Below are 15,845 nucleotides of genomic sequence, written 5' to 3'. Positions count from 1 at the left end.
TTCATAATTTTAGAATTAGTTGAACTTAGATATGAATTTTCACCATAAATGCACTCTTACTGTCAGACTGCTTGCATGAGAGTATAAAGAGAACTAAGAAACAGATAAAATTCAAAGTCATTTTAGGATTTTTTTTATGCTGCAGCAATGCAAAACAGTTTGAGAAATTCAGAATCATAACTTAGGTGTTTGTTATCCTGACCAGTGAAGCTCTTGGGAGATGATTGCTACCTGCACAAGGAGATGAAGGTTTTTAAAATGGCATTAAATACCTGAAGTGATCTTCAACCTCTCTTCATGTCTAGTCAACAATACCTTAATAGACTTCTCTCCCAATAAACATCTGGCAGGGTTGTATAGAAATAATAGGTGGTAAATTCAGGGCTGAAGATTTGCATTTTCTGAAAGATATCTGTAATATTAAAGTAAGGCTTACATAAACCATTATTACAACATAGATAAAGCCACAGTACAGATACATACTTTACTACCCTTAAACCCAGCAGTGTCTCCTACTCACATCTCCTGGTAACATCATCTCTGTTTTCAAAGGCGTTTTTCCTCCAGGTGAGTCAGGTTTTTTCAAAATAATTATTATTGCTTATTCAGAAAATCCATTCTCTCTGTCTACCATAGAAACTTGAAGTGACTTGAAGAAAAATTTTCAAACTACTATGAAAATCATGTTTTTAGTAGACCTAAAATTCCTCTGGTATTCTGTTCCTTACTAATGAAATCCCTGTTGCCTAGTGACGTATGTCAGATTTATCAGTCATTTATATTGAAGACTGATTCTGTTATGACCTAGTTTTAAATTATCAGTTACATTAAAAGTGTTAATCTTAGTTTCACCAGCCAATATAGAGAAGGAGAATGTTTCTACGTAACAAGGTACCTATAGAAATTACTGGTTTAATAACAAATATTGTTCACAGAGTTAATAAAATGGTGAACATCACCTCAGTTGGAAATGTGTATCTTCAATACTGCATGTAAAAGCTTAAAGTGGAAATCTGTAATTTAGATTTTTTACGTCTGTCCAAAAACTTTGAAAGACCACTGAAGTACAATGATACTAATCAAATATCACAAGGTTGATCTTTGTAAATCTTTGATAGCTTCAGTGTACTACATGCAGTTAAATCTTCTGTTGAATCGAGGTGTTTACTCACACACCAGAGTCTGAAGTTTTCCTAAATGGATTCTAAAGTAGTTCTTGTGTGTGTTAAACTGTTAGAGCGGACACTTCAAGGTAATTCAGTTGAGTAACCCTCTTAGACAGTAGTGGCTGTGACTTACGTTGTCTTACTCTTTGTTGTTAAATGTGGTGAGAGAACAGCAGCAGTGGATGAGCCTTGGACATTCTATAAAATTATTGTACTTGTCCAGCATACAGTCTAATCTGTTTCTATTGCAAGACTGAATTTCTGTGGGTCTTTGTATAGTTTTCACATAACCGTATTTCTTGTTTGTTTGCCATTCTGGAAGACCTTTTTTCTGCTTTTCATATGTGTGTGAGATGTGTACACACACACATTTTTCTGTGCTTGACTTGACTTTTCTTACCCCTTTTGGATGACTGAACACGGTTCTTGTTTCAGCATGTAGAAAATATGTAAATACCCATGTTACATTAGATCAGTGACTTGTGGAATAATTTACTCTGTAAATACATCAGAAAGGTGTGGAGCTCTAAGCATGGCAGTGGTCTGCAGCTGTCTCTTTGTGGTGGAATAATACTGTCTGGGATGACCTATGTACTAGGTTGCTGGTATTCAGTTTCTTCTGTCAAAATTAATAATAATGATCTAATCCTATATAACTAACATGAACTTTTACTATGGCAAGATAATCAGATTGTAGAGAACTGTTGATATGGCTACTGATGGACCAGATGTTAAGGAGGGGGACAGTCCTGAGCCACAACATATAGAACCTGGATAGGTTACATTACAGTCATACAGTTCAACCTGTGATCTTCTGTATTCAAGACATTTAAATATACCTATCTATTTATATTACCTTTACAGATAAGATTTAATCTACAAATATGCAGTTTTCCCATTCATAATTTAAATTATTAATGGTACTAAAATACAGTCTTTAGAAGCTGCATTTATTCCTCCTCTAGAGCCTTGAAAAAGTTCTCTGTTTATATTATCTCTCTGCATTAGGATGGGAACAGTCTCCTCCCCAGTCTGATTAAAGGTGATAGATAATTATTCCAGCAGCTTGTTTTCATCCTCTACTCTTTTGCCAGTAAAGAAGGATTTTTGTCTGAATTTTTTAATATGCTTCAGGCAAAGTCAGCCTGGTTAGCTCAACTCACCTATTTAAATTAAATTGGCTGGTTTTGTACAAACCATATTAGGGTGTGCTCACATGATTTCTTCCTCCAGCAGAGCTGTGGAGATGATAATCTCCAGCAGATGTGTGATAACAAATAGCTTGGGATAGTAATGTCTTCATCTGGCGCAGTTGTTAGCAGACCAAATGTCTGTCTGTAGCCCGAGGCAGTGGGCAAACAATTGAACATGATTGAGTTATGGCGAGTTAACAAGTTGCTGCTTGGCAGCTGAACTGCCTTGGCTGATCATGTGCCCATTTTCAAGCTCCCGTCATGAGGTAAAATATGTTTTCTTAAGTCACTTTTGTAAAATTTTACAAAGGAGTTGTACCTAAAGGAGATTTCCTGTGGCTAAGAGATTCCTTTGATCGGCAATGGGGACAGCATTGAAGAGTATTTTGCTGACCTGCTATAACACGATTTTGAACATGTAATTGCACTGTTAAATATATGGGGGGCCTCCATCACACAACTGTCTGCCTGCCTCTTAACATATAATGAACTTATCCTCACAATACCCTTATGAAGGCACTACTTTTATCCTCATTCAACAGAATAACCAGAATACTTAAACAACTTAATATTTTGCCTTTGGTGATACAGTTGATGCCATAACTAGGTAATTTGTGCTGTAATCTGGAAGCAACAGAATTGCAGGTTGGAAAACAGTAGACTCTGAATAAGTTGAACTTGTGTAATTATTTTCTTTACTTTACATAGTGGTCTTGTGTCATATTTCCTTTCTAGTGTGTTCCTGTTAAGTATCATGGGTTATTTCATCTACATATTTATTTTTTCTTACTGTGTGGTAAGTATAATTTGACACATGCATGAATTAAGAAACTGAAAAGAAAATAGTACCCAAAATTTTACCTCTTACCAATTTTATTTTGTCGAGTCTTGCTAATTCTGTGTTGGCTTTCCACTTGCAAATGTTCCCTGAGAGACCTCAAAAAGAAGAAAAAAAATAAAGCTATTATTCCTATGCAGTTCATTCCTGGCTCGAAAGAAGTAAATCATACTCATGGAAGTGATTTCAAGGTGGAGTAGAAATGTACAGGTCAGGTTTCAAGCAGGTAACTGATGTTGTGTTAACACTTTAATCAATGTACCAGCAGCTTAGCATGAACTAGTTAGCCAATTCTTGTGGCTGCAAAGTAGACCATAGCTTGAGGTAGAGGTAGTACCTTGATATTTCTTTAAAAATCAGGAGGAGCTACCTACTTGACCATTACTAGAATGTGACAGGAGGATTGTGTGCCTGTCATCCAATGATCACCTGTTGCTGCTCTATTCTGAGCTGGCAAGAAGCCTTTGAAGTCCTTTCCTGCTGTGGTGAACAGCACAGACTGAAATACAGGTCTTTGCATGTGTGGAAGAGGCATTCAGGAAAGCAAATTCTGAAAGTAGTACAAGAAGGATCACATAAAGGAAATACATAGATGCTACTAAATGATGATGTGTCAATAAAACCCCAGAACATTTGTTATAACTTCCCCATGTTTACTGCAACTGTCTCTTTCCCTCCTTTCCCTAGTTGTTCTCAGTCCAGTTTAAATAGATGCTTTGTGCTGATACAGGAGTATGACTCTCAAATATTTTCACTTCTTATAAATAAGTGTTCCATATGAATTAGTATTTAAAGAAAGCCTGTAAGAGAAAAAAGATGCCCAACCTGATGAGAGCTTTCCAAAAGTGTAGTATTACTTTGGTTAAAATTAAAACTTTCTGTCTTTCCTAGTCTCAAAGAAAAATCCCTGTTTGTGCTGCACTTGTTCATTTTCATCTGATGATACGGAACATGGTACTTTTTTACACAGATGTAACAAATAACATTACAGCTGCTCTTTATTTGATCTTCTAAAGAGACAAAGATGTGCAAGGATTCTGCCTGCTCCCTCTTTCCCACCGTGTCATCTGTTGTTTGGGAAGGAGTCCTAATTTGCAGCAGATACAAAACTATTTGTCGAGTTGCAGGTTTGCCAAAAATAAATGAAACCATTAATTACTACATTTTTTGAGCAGCTGTTAATGGATTGGGATAAGAAAACTCTACATTAGACTACTGGTTAATTACAAGAACTGTAATTGTTTAATGTGGCTTTTGCGGAATGAAATTACAGTACCAGAGGAGGTAAATTCAGACAGTTTTTGAAAATTATACATGAATTCATGCATTCACACTGCAGTAAAGTGGAGGAATGCATGGCTGTTTTACCGGGTGATTCACTTATACCATTACATGAACACATGTTCTCAACAAAAATACTTTAAAAGAAAGTAATATTTAAACATGCTTTTTAATTCAAGTGTAAAATTACTGAAGGTAGTAAGTTAATGTCTTGTAACCCCAGAGCTAATAATGCAGGAGATTCAGATATAACATTAAAATCCAAATATGTTTACATCATTAGAAATTAACAACTAAGCAGTTTTATCTCCTCTTTGGAGTGCCGTGAAGCAGTAACTGTACTGTTATGATTGGTGCTTAATAATATTTGCAGTTCCAGATTAAATTATGTGAATGTTTGAGGACACATTGCTTTCCTCCCTTGCTGTCACCCTCAGGGACAACATTATTCCATCAGTTTGGTATTATTCTTCACTGGGAAGGATAAAAGATGGAGCCATTTTGGGAGAGGGCAGTTCCTGATTGAGTTTTCAATACTGTAGCCTTATTTTTGGGGTCCTGAAAAGATTTTCACTTGGGAGAAGACAGGGCAATGATAGTTTGATTGTTTTTTCAAAATGTAGCCAGTGTGCTATGCTTTGATATTATGGAAATCTTAAAGCCTCAGTAGTGGTTCATGAGTTGATTTAAAGTATCTATTGACTAAATGACCTAGTTTAATCCAGTTAGTAGATGTTTTTAAGGTATCACCTTTTAACTCAACTTCCATAATGAGACCTTTGCAAAAGTAGCAGAAATTTGGAACTGTGCTCTGTTTTGAACATATATTTTTCCGTGTGATCTGAGCATTTTCTTTGCATCTTTAATGCAAAACTGATTAAGTACAAACCCACAAGCTGAATTTTGTTGTTCCTGCACTAAAATCTAATATACTTTATAATAATGTATATAAACAAACTGCTAAATAATAATGAAAATTTCTAATTCAAAATTGAATTCCAGGTACACACGAGTATGTTAACTCACAGGAAGTTAATTTTTCCTGATTTTAAAAAATACGTATGATTATAAAAAATCAGATAATCTCAGAAATTATGTACCTCTGGATCCTCCTGATGTACTATCTGGATTGATTTTTTTTCCCCTGAATGAACTGATAGCAAATTTCTCACTTTCAAGTACAGAAATTTTAGCACATGGTGTGCTTGTTTCTCACACTCAGCTGCATTAGATTCTCTCTCTTGCTCTGTTTTTGCTTCACAGCTCAAGCTTTGCTTGTCTCAGCTTACCTGTTAAAATACTAATGGCATAAGGATAAAATTAAGTTGAGGACCCTTCCTGCTGTGCAAGGTGTGAGCAGGAGCTGTGCACAGTGACTAGCACTGTGCTTTAACCTGTGGTTTTAAACTAGACTTTAACCTATGGTTAAGCAGCACTGCAATCCAAGGAGGTTGTTTTGCAGTCTGGTTTTCCACCACTCATTTGTCCCATCATCTCCCCCCACCATGAGAAATTTGGATTTGTCTCTCTGTTTCACCACACAGGCACATGAAAGCTGGATATCATAAGGATAAGGATGAATAGCCATGCATGGAGGAAGGGTGGGTTTACCTCTTTCTGATTTTATTGTGCATTAAACTGTTTGTGCAATTTTTACATCAAGTTCCTACCAATCTCAAAAGGATCCCGGAATCTCATATATGTAAATCAGTATCCCCTGGTGCACTAAAATTCTGAGGCATAGGCACACTGAATTCTATTCAGACTGTGATAAGTAGACAAAGAGTTTAGAAGGAAATTTGGATAGTTTGTTTAAAATTAGGTAGCATTTTAATGTTTTTCTTTGTTGATATTTTGAAATTGTGATCACTTATTGTAACAATACATTTTAGCCTGTCTGGAAACTAATGCTCACTAACTGTCCTAGACAAAAGGAAGCAAAGGACACTGATTTTTGAATTTTGGACTTATTTTTGCCTTTCTGCAGTTACTTTATATCCATATTTTTACAAGTGTTGATATTACTAATTACTAAGACAAAGCAGAAAGACAGAAGTGAAGCTTTTGCTATTAAATAATTTAGAAACTAAAAAGGACCAAAAAAAAAAAAAAGTCATTGTTTTTTTAACTTTCTATTAGCTGCTGTCCTTCGATATTAGAAAGTCAAATTTTTCTTTTGCTCCTGCACATTTAGACCAGTTGTACTCAATGGAGTTGCTTGACAGTAACTGAAATAAATGGGTGCAGAGTCTTAGGAGTAGTTTGCAGAGTAATTTGCTTAACTTTCTGTCTCAGCTTTAGGGTCTCATCCTGACTTGCACACAATTATATATTTGTTTATCAGATTATTGACTGAATTATAAGTGTACCGTCTTGGCCAGAGAATGAGATTGTTGGAAGAATTGTTTCTTAAGTCCAGTATAAAAAACAGGGAAGTGAAAGGGACTAAGGAGGAGAATGATGCTGGGGTCCAGCTGCAGAGCTGTTATTTGCTTAAAACCAATTGGAGGGCAGTAGGTTAAGGACTGACCAGTGGTTGTAATATGACAGAAAGCTTCTGGATCACTGGTCTAGATCAAGGTCTGAATGGCTTATTAAAAATCGTCACATTGTGCTGACTGTTTACCTCTGTTAGCTGAAGTATTGGTCTCTTAAAGTGGACCAATTTCATCCCAGTTTGCTTGCTCACATTTCATCCCAGGTCATGCTTGCTCACCTTCCCAACTCAGAGTTGAAGAAAGGAATTGGCTTCCAGGCTATGTAGAGTGCTTCCAAACTGATAAAACATTTTCTTTCTTCTATTTTTGAGTGCTGTATTGCATATTTGGAGTTTTAGTGTTGCTTCTTGTGCCGAACCTGTTTTAAAAGTAAAAAAACACAACACTAATGTTTATAATGACGTAACCCAACTCTATATGACTGTGATCCAGAATTTTAAGATTTTTAAAGTATTTTTGACAAAATGCATTTGTTGCATACTGGGTTTATTTAGTGAATATCATACTTGGTAAAAGAATATGTATCCAGAAATATCTGGAAGAAATAGTGTAGCTCAATAAATTATCGAGTCCTTCCATTAAAGTATCAGCTCAAGACCATGTTTACTGTCATAAAGATATTTTCCAAATCACTTCAGAGCTGGATCGTGGCCCATATCTCTGGAATGTCGACAATGTTGTTGCAAGATGAAGAAGAAACCAAAGAACATTTGCTTTAGAACTGGTGAAACAATATTGTCCTGTAACAGGATGGTATGTTCTTTACTGCAACCTGTTTTCAGACTACCTTTCATCATTGCAGGAACATGAATGTTTTTCTTTAGCAGGTGTTGCTTGACAATAAACAGTAATGGAACTTGCTGCCAAAAATATTTAGAAATATTCTGAATGAAAATGAAATTTATGCTCTGAATGAGTATAAATATTAATTTTCTCTATTGAAAATGTGAAATCATGTCATTCGCTGAAGAAAACTGAAAGTTTTAGCTATTCAATTTTTGACAGAAGTGGATTTTTGGGGTATGTTTCCTCAGTGTTCCTTGGTGACTTGTTTGTACACCAGGATATTGGTTTGGATTTGCCTTTGTGTAATTCATATACTTTTGATCAATTCCAACTCATGCCCAATTATATTACACTAAATTAACATAATTCAACAGATGTTGATATTTAAATGTTTTCTGGCATTCACATCTTGGACAGCTGTCTTAGAGCTTGGGGAAAAGGCAAACATTTAGAGTTAAATGCTGAACATATGCTTAAATTACTAATTAGAACCAAGAAAAAACAATGCATTATCCTTTCTGAGGGCAGTAGGCCTCTGTTACTGAACTGTTTTTTTTAGGAACTCATTTCACAAATAAAGTGCAGAAATGACTTGAGATTGGGTGTCAAAACATAGGTAGTGATGCAGAATTTTATTATCCATCGTGTGTGCTAAAATTATGCCAGTGTGGAGTTGGATGTGTCAATTTGTAGAATTCAGATAAATTTTAGAACAACTAGTCTGTCTGAATGACAAAAGGGCTGAGAAAGATAACAGCAAGGAATGTGTTAGGATATAGTATTAAGTGATGAGGTAATCTGATGGGGCCAGGGGAAGATTGTATTCTAGTCATAATAGAATTGCACTGGGACTTTCAGTAATACAGGTATGTCACCCTTATGCTTTAAGTTAGTTGTGAACAGATTGGCATTGTATGAAAGGAGTTTGATAGAGTTGTGTGCGTTTATCACATCTGTTTAAGATGTAATAAAAGGAAAATAAAGTGCATGGCTCTTCTGGTTAATGTAATGGTTTTTACACTTGCAGAGGTAGATGAAGCAATCTGTTATACAGATGATGTCATTCTTTAGACAAGTTTGAAGAAAGGCTTTACTGTTTGTAAAGGATGAGGAGGAATCAAGCGTGGAACTGATTTCACCTGAATGATGTCTGAGAAAAGTGACACCAAGAGGAAAGCAAGAGAGCAAAAGAATGCCTTCTGAATTGGAATGGACAAGGAGCCATCCCTCTCTGACTGTCCATGGGGCACATGCATTACTACATGTTGCCCTACTCTGGGCATTTAAACAGAGACCAGGGGCTGCATTCGTGTTTTGGCCAAGCTCTGTACCACAAAGGAAAGAGAATATCTTTCCTGGTAAAATTCCTTAGCCATTCTTTTTCATATATTTTTCCTCAAAAAGAAATGTGCCTTGCATATTTCTGTGTAATAACATGAAACCACAATGCATCTTTTCTCTGGTTATATTGATATGCATGCCAGAGGCAGAGATTAAGTATTTGTTATACCTATATAATAAAGAATAGTTTTCCGATATTTACATCACCAATTGCATAGTACGTGTATTTGGCATGATACCTTTTGATTAAATCCATACTTCTGGAGACTCAGTCAAATGGAAGTGCAGAATTTTTTGTTCATCGTATTTAATTAGCTAAAAGTGTTGTGGGATGTTTAGAAAGACATATATAATATGGTTTAATGGTGTTTACCTCTAAACTTATCATAAACTTTTCCATGTATTCCAGTGCTCTTGAAGCCGTTGTCTGCTACTTGAGGTAATTTAAGTACATACACTGAGAATTAGAGTTCATCTAAACTCCCTTATTTAAGCAGTGCTAATGGATGCAGTTCCAGGTACAGCAGTGTCTGTGTTTTAAGCCATGTAGAAGATAAGATAGACTGTGCTACAGGTCCATTCTGTGTATGGATATGAGACTCATTCATGTGATATTTTTGTGTAAAAGGTACTTAAATAGTGGGAGGTTTGCTCAGATTATTTTTTTATTTTTATGGAGTCAAGCTGTTCCACACATGCTGATTTTTTTAATCATTTTATTGGCTTTCTTCTCTGCTCCGCAATTGAGTTCTGGTTTTTCATTTTTAACTGCTACTGTAAACATTACTTCCATTTCAATTTCAAGCTTAAAGTGAGTTGTGGTCCTCACTGCATTCTGTCTTCAGTCGTATCCATATGAATATCTATTTTCCATCTATATTTTAAGACCGAGAGCTCGCAGTTTCATTTAGATTTCCCCTTCAAAATAATTCTCCCAAGTCCCTTCTAAAATGCAAACCAGTCAACTTTCGCATTGTTGTGATGTCTTGTGAAAGAAGTTCACACATAAACTTTTATCAAGCCTCTCCATTAGCTGAAGCATTCAGCAGTGATAAACTTGCAGAGTTCTACAGCCATCTGCAGGAATGCATTGATACTGTGGCAGAAAGGGGTGTAGCTGTTTACATTTGTTCCTCAGGTGAGAGAAATGCTAAGTGGAATATAAGGGATAGGCAGGTACTGATCATTACAAATTCATCAAATTATGGAATAGAATAGCATGCTACATAGGATTTTTGAAGTTAGAACACAGAAATTTGATAAATACTATTAAACAAAAAACACACTCTTCCACACCTGCCTTCGTTTTTAGTCAATACTTGTATGCCTCTTAGACACAAACAGAGCGTAAAACCATCACCTCCATTACTTACAGCTAATCTTGGCGATGTTGTAGTGTCATCTAGTAAGCAGTTTGACAGTAAATATAGTAAGGGACAAAACCAAAATTAAGTTTGCCTTCAGTGATGTTGTAACCATCAGCACAATTACAGTGAACCAATAATAGCAACTGCATTGATATCAAATAAAGAAACGCAGTTTGCGGGACAAGTGACATCTGCTAACAGCAGACAGAGAAAATAAAGTGATCAACAGACTTGTTGTTACAATGAGACATACAAAATAAGCATGCAAACGTTTTATATTTAATACACAAGCACCCAAGAGTTCACCCCAGGAGATGACAGTCTCACTAGTTTTGGCCACTGTGTTAGTGCCTGTGAAGCTGCTCACTGTATAAAGCTGTCTTCAATGCACTTTTCTGAAGAGACTGGAACAGTTACTGCATTTGAATAGAGTCTTTTAATCTCGGCGGAGAGGGATTGGGGTTTTTTGTTTTGGTGGTAGGTTGGAGTTTTGTTTTTGTTTTTTACACCTGGGATGATAGTGATTGCAGAAGCATGTAATAAACCAGAGAGCTGGAACACATGTTCAGGACTCTACTGTCCTACAGCCATTTTGTTGTATTGTTCTTAGTGACTGGACTGGTGAACTTTGAACTGGCAAAGGTGATAACTACTGGTGAAAGGGTGAAGAACCCCTTTGGGTCCTCACCTCAGAAGGTGGATTGCATTTAAATCAGCACAGCTGTAGGTTCCCCCACAGAATAAGATGTTTATTTGGAGAATTTAGCCAAATGGTCCATGGACTGCAAAGGTCAGAGTAGATAAAAATCTGACATGGCCTCTTACAAATGTCTTGGAGAGGTGAATGTGTGTAGCTGCTGAAAAGGCACTCATCAAAAATATTTGCTTAATGATCTGTGAAAATTATGGAAAAAGAGATTGTTTGTGAAGACACAGATATAAATGCTTGGGGACCTTAAAGAGACAATTCTAGGTGTGTTACCACAGTAAGGGCAATTACCTTGAAAAAAATTGATAAATTGCAACTATTTAAGAAGGAAATAACAAAATTTCTGTCAGAGTGAAGGTTTCGCAAAAATGCATAGTGAAAATGCTTGTGAATTGCTTTGCATGTCATTGCTTCTAGAAAAGTGTTTGCTGTCTCAAATCTGGGTTTGTGGGGTTTACTTATTATTTCAATAGCTTTTTTGTTATTGCTGCCTTCCCAGTCTGTCTTCATTTTTGAGGCTCTTATTTACCACGTAGAAAGGAGACTCTAAACACTGTGTGCGAGATGAAAAATGAATAAAAATTGACAGTGGCTTTTCCAGTGTTTTGTTTAATACATTGAGGCATGACACAACAACAACAACAACAACAACAAAAATTCTTGGCATGCTAGTGTAAGTTCACACCAGCCTGGCTTTTGCAGCCCTCTTATTTCCCTCTGCCACAACTTTGCCGCTGCTATGACACTTGCAGGCCCGCTTGGCCGTGGTGCAGCTGATGCCCTGTCCATGTTCATATTTTTCTTATTGACAGTGAGTGTTCTTGCCAAACGCCAGGGACCATAGTCACATCTGTTTGTCTCCCAAGCTTGTCTGAGGCTGCTTGGGAACACTTTTTATCCAGAGGGCAGCTTTAACTAGGCCTAATACTCTGAAAAGCCTCTATTTGTAAATGCATACAATGAGGCGACAAGTTCCTGTTGTCTTTCCTTAAAAATTATTCCATTTGACACTGCTTGCTCCAGTCCCTGTCACCAGCACGTCAAAAGCCAGGTTTTCAGGCAAGGTGGTCTTAACAAGTTTTATTTTTTCCCTAATAAAATGCCTAGCTTCCCTCCAGAGCACTATTTATAAATGATAGCTGGAAGCAAGCTAGGAGTAAGTAGAGAGAAGTCAGGCAAATAGCTTCCTTCCTTTCTGTAATCCACGCTCTTCTGATTTAATGCTAAGAAACATAATGCTGAACTTAGCCTGATTGAGGGTCAGAGTTCTCCCTACTTTATAATACCCCCATTACAGGCATTTCAAAACATACTCTGCAGCTTCAGAATACTGCTTCTTTTTGTCTAACCTGCCAGTTCCAGAGCAGTAATAGTTCTTGTCTGATCCTCTTAAATAAATAAATAAATAAATAAATAAGAGCTTTTTGTTTTGCTGTGATCTACACTGGCAGAGCATATCAGATGTTAAGCTCTGGCAAAGGCAAGTGGCTCTGTAGATTCGCAAGTCAGCTGAATATTTGGTGGTAGTGGCCATCACACTGGGTCTGACAAAGCTTAATTGGTACTCTGGCGTTTCGTTATTTATTTGTGGTGTACAGAATTTTCAACGACAACAAAGAAATACCCACTCTCACCTTGGCTGGTGATCGGATTGTTGTGCTCGGCAAAGGCGAATGATTCATTTATGCTGAAGGAACAAGGCTGCCTTTCAGACGTTCATTGATTTTAAATTAAAAAGTAACTGCTATGTTCTACATGAAGGGTGACAACAATAACAAAGTAGTCCTTACTTAGTGTTATTTGTTGCAACTCCATTCCGTGTGCCTGGAGGAAAAGTGGGGAGACCCCAGTACCATAATCTTGCAGATCAATAATCTAGATATCTCAATGTAGTGTAACAGATAATCAGTTCTGGTAAAATAACTCAAATGCTGCTCACTGTTACTGCTGTGGCTCAGGTCTTCAGGTTCAATTGCCTGACTTTATTAATTTTTATCTTTCATCCTACTTGTATTCCTGGAGACTTTCCCCCTTTTTCATTCAGGAAACAAAGAGTTGCTCACTGTAGAACATATAATTTATCACACAACTTATTCTGCATGTTTGATACCAATGTTAAATACTGATCTGTTGATGATCAAATATCTCAGCCTTTTTTAGCTAACAATTTTTTCCCCATTTTGTATTTAAGTATTAATTTTCTTTATAGTAAAATCAGTTATGAAAGGTTACACCTATTCATTTCTTTTTAAATTTAGAACTAAAAATTATCACCCTGAAACTGTGTTCAGTTTCTGGATGTTAAAATAGGATACAATTTCAACTTAGAATTGTAAGGAAAACATCTGTCTTAAAACAGTAAGAAATAAGTGTTGAAATAGGGGTTCACTAAGTGAAGCTAGAGTGCACTTCTTGGTGAAACTTGAGTTTCTTGGAGTATTTTATTACTTAAATACAAGCCCTGTGGTACTTGTTAATTTATTGTAACTTTTTAGAAAAAATATGCAGAGGATTGTACATTGACATCTTATTCATCAAGGCATTGTTGTCACTCTTTTACATTATTGAGCAGATCTGAGGTCTCTCAACATTATATGACCATTTGTTATTCATTTAGAAGCAGCACAGCTTTAAAAAGTTTATAAATGCAGTAAAGGGTAAGTCATATATCCACACTGAAACCAGATTCTGTGAGTGACAGAGATGTTACTATGCTACAGTAGATTGTCAGATACAATTTTTACCTTGTAATTTTATCAAAATTCACTACACTTCTGTGAAGAAACACCATTCTCTGTAACATTTATGGAGACATATTAAAATTGTGCAGTTCAGAAATCACTGCATTTTCCCCCCTTCTGTTCTAGTTCTTCCAAAAAAAAAAAAAATCAGCTACATATATTCAATTCTGCAGGCACTGTACATTATTTTAAGAAAAATACTAAATGTAATTGTCCCTCAAGATTCTATTCCAAAATTCATCATTTTAAAATTCCACATTTGCCATTTTCTGTGGTACCTGGCTTCTAACAACTGTCTTTAATGCAATAGGATTTGCTTGTTTGCCATCCTCTGCAGCTACACCAATTTTCCAGTCTCCAAGTGTAAGCTCATAATTGTTTAAGGAGTCTACCAGATACTGTGCTTCCACAATATTCTCACAACTTACCAGTGAATTAGAATTACTGTGCTACAAGTTTATGTCATGCTCATTTGAAGACTTTACTGTTTCATGTTTTCTCATTCATTTTTCATCTTACCTTTACAAAAAATGGATAATATTTTCCATGTAATAAATGCTGCTCTGACAGTCAAGCATTACTAGCCAATTGATAACCTACAAACAGTATTGTGATCTCTTTAGATAATTAATCTTAGCTATTTTCCTGTCAGGAGCAACAGTGTTTTTGTTTTATGTTGAGCTAGAAAGATTGCCAGTTTTGAAAATTAAAAAGCATTCCCTTTATATTTATATTTATTCATTCCAGTAACAATTTATGATGCTGCATTTAGATACTGAGTACTTGTCAACAAACATAATTATATTTCTATATAAACAAGATTGGTGGCTTGACTGTGCATCTACATCTTGGTTGAGAATGTTTTGATATAGGTTCAGATTATACAAGCTGTGTATTTATGTGGCAGTTTTCTTCCTTTGTTAATAGTTTTCTCCTGTAATTACTTGCAGGCAAACCAGTGTACATTTGGGATCATTGTGCATGGGAGACATCAAGCGGAGAAGGAAAGCTGCTCCCCTGCCAGGACCCACAGGTAACCAATTTCCCTGGGACAGAGCACAAACCACAAGATGTTAAATCTCTAAATATGAAGCAGTAGGTCAGTGACGTGAGGAAATGCTTGATAAATTCAGTAACTTCCCATATAACTTCAGAAATGTTCCATCCTTATTTATTAATAGAGATTAAGAAATAAATAGGCTCTCTTCATTCTCCCTCAAACATTTCCAATTTCCAGTGCTATGTAGCACAGCACTTCTTTAAAAAGAATAAATCTTTCTTCATGTACTGAGGCAGCAAAGATTACTGCTTATGTCTCTTCAAGCATTACAAGGAAGGAGACATAAGGTATCTTTTTTCTGTGTGGAATGCGTATGAATGCTCTAAATACCCTGCACAATAAAGATAGGATGTGAATTCCTGGGCAAACAATTGAAAATGTGGTGATAAGTCTGTGAAACACAGCTTTAAAATTAGTGCTGTAGATTAAACAGGAAGCACTTGCAAGCACATTTGTGAAAGATTTTTACAGATGCAAGGTCACAACCATTGGATGCATTTTGCTGATGTCACAGCTGCAAAATGACTTTTTCAATACTTAGCAGTGATTTATAGGACTCTCATCAGTTTGTTATGTTAATTATATATGTGCATACTGGAAGGATTAGATTGTGTGTGTGCCCATGTGAGACTTTTTATATATTGCTAATATGGAAATTTGGTTTGCATGTCCTAGTCATGTATAAATTACTATAGCAACATTTGCAACACATAGAATTCTTCAAATATATTTTAAGTAGATGTCTTTAGAGAAGCCTAATATTTGTATTCCAACTAAATTCCCTCTCCTGAAACTTCTTCGCTTCAAACCTCAGTGGCAGAAACAGACCAGGAATAATATTAAAAATGTTATAAAGGCACCTTAG

General features: G+C 36.1%; 1 protein-coding gene across 1 annotated transcript in view; it reads left to right on the top strand.

Moving 5' to 3' along the window:
• GPATCH2 (G-patch domain containing 2) overlaps window positions 1–15,845 on the top strand; it is a 120,694-nt gene that overhangs the window by 89,760 nt on the left and 15,089 nt on the right. The window contains exon 9 of the mRNA XM_050315168.1: window positions 14,871–14,953. Coding sequence (XP_050171125.1) covers window positions 14,871–14,953 — 83 coding nt within the window. The remainder of the gene's footprint in view (window positions 1–14,870; window positions 14,954–15,845) is intronic.

This window comes from Myiozetetes cayanensis, unplaced genomic scaffold (genome assembly GCF_022539395.1).
Source record: "Myiozetetes cayanensis isolate MyiCay16 unplaced genomic scaffold, myiCay2020 scf2-11, whole genome shotgun sequence".
In the NCBI taxonomy this organism is placed as follows: Eukaryota; Metazoa; Chordata; class Aves; order Passeriformes; family Tyrannidae; genus Myiozetetes; species Myiozetetes cayanensis.
This window is presented reverse-complemented; position numbering and strand designations above follow the sequence as displayed.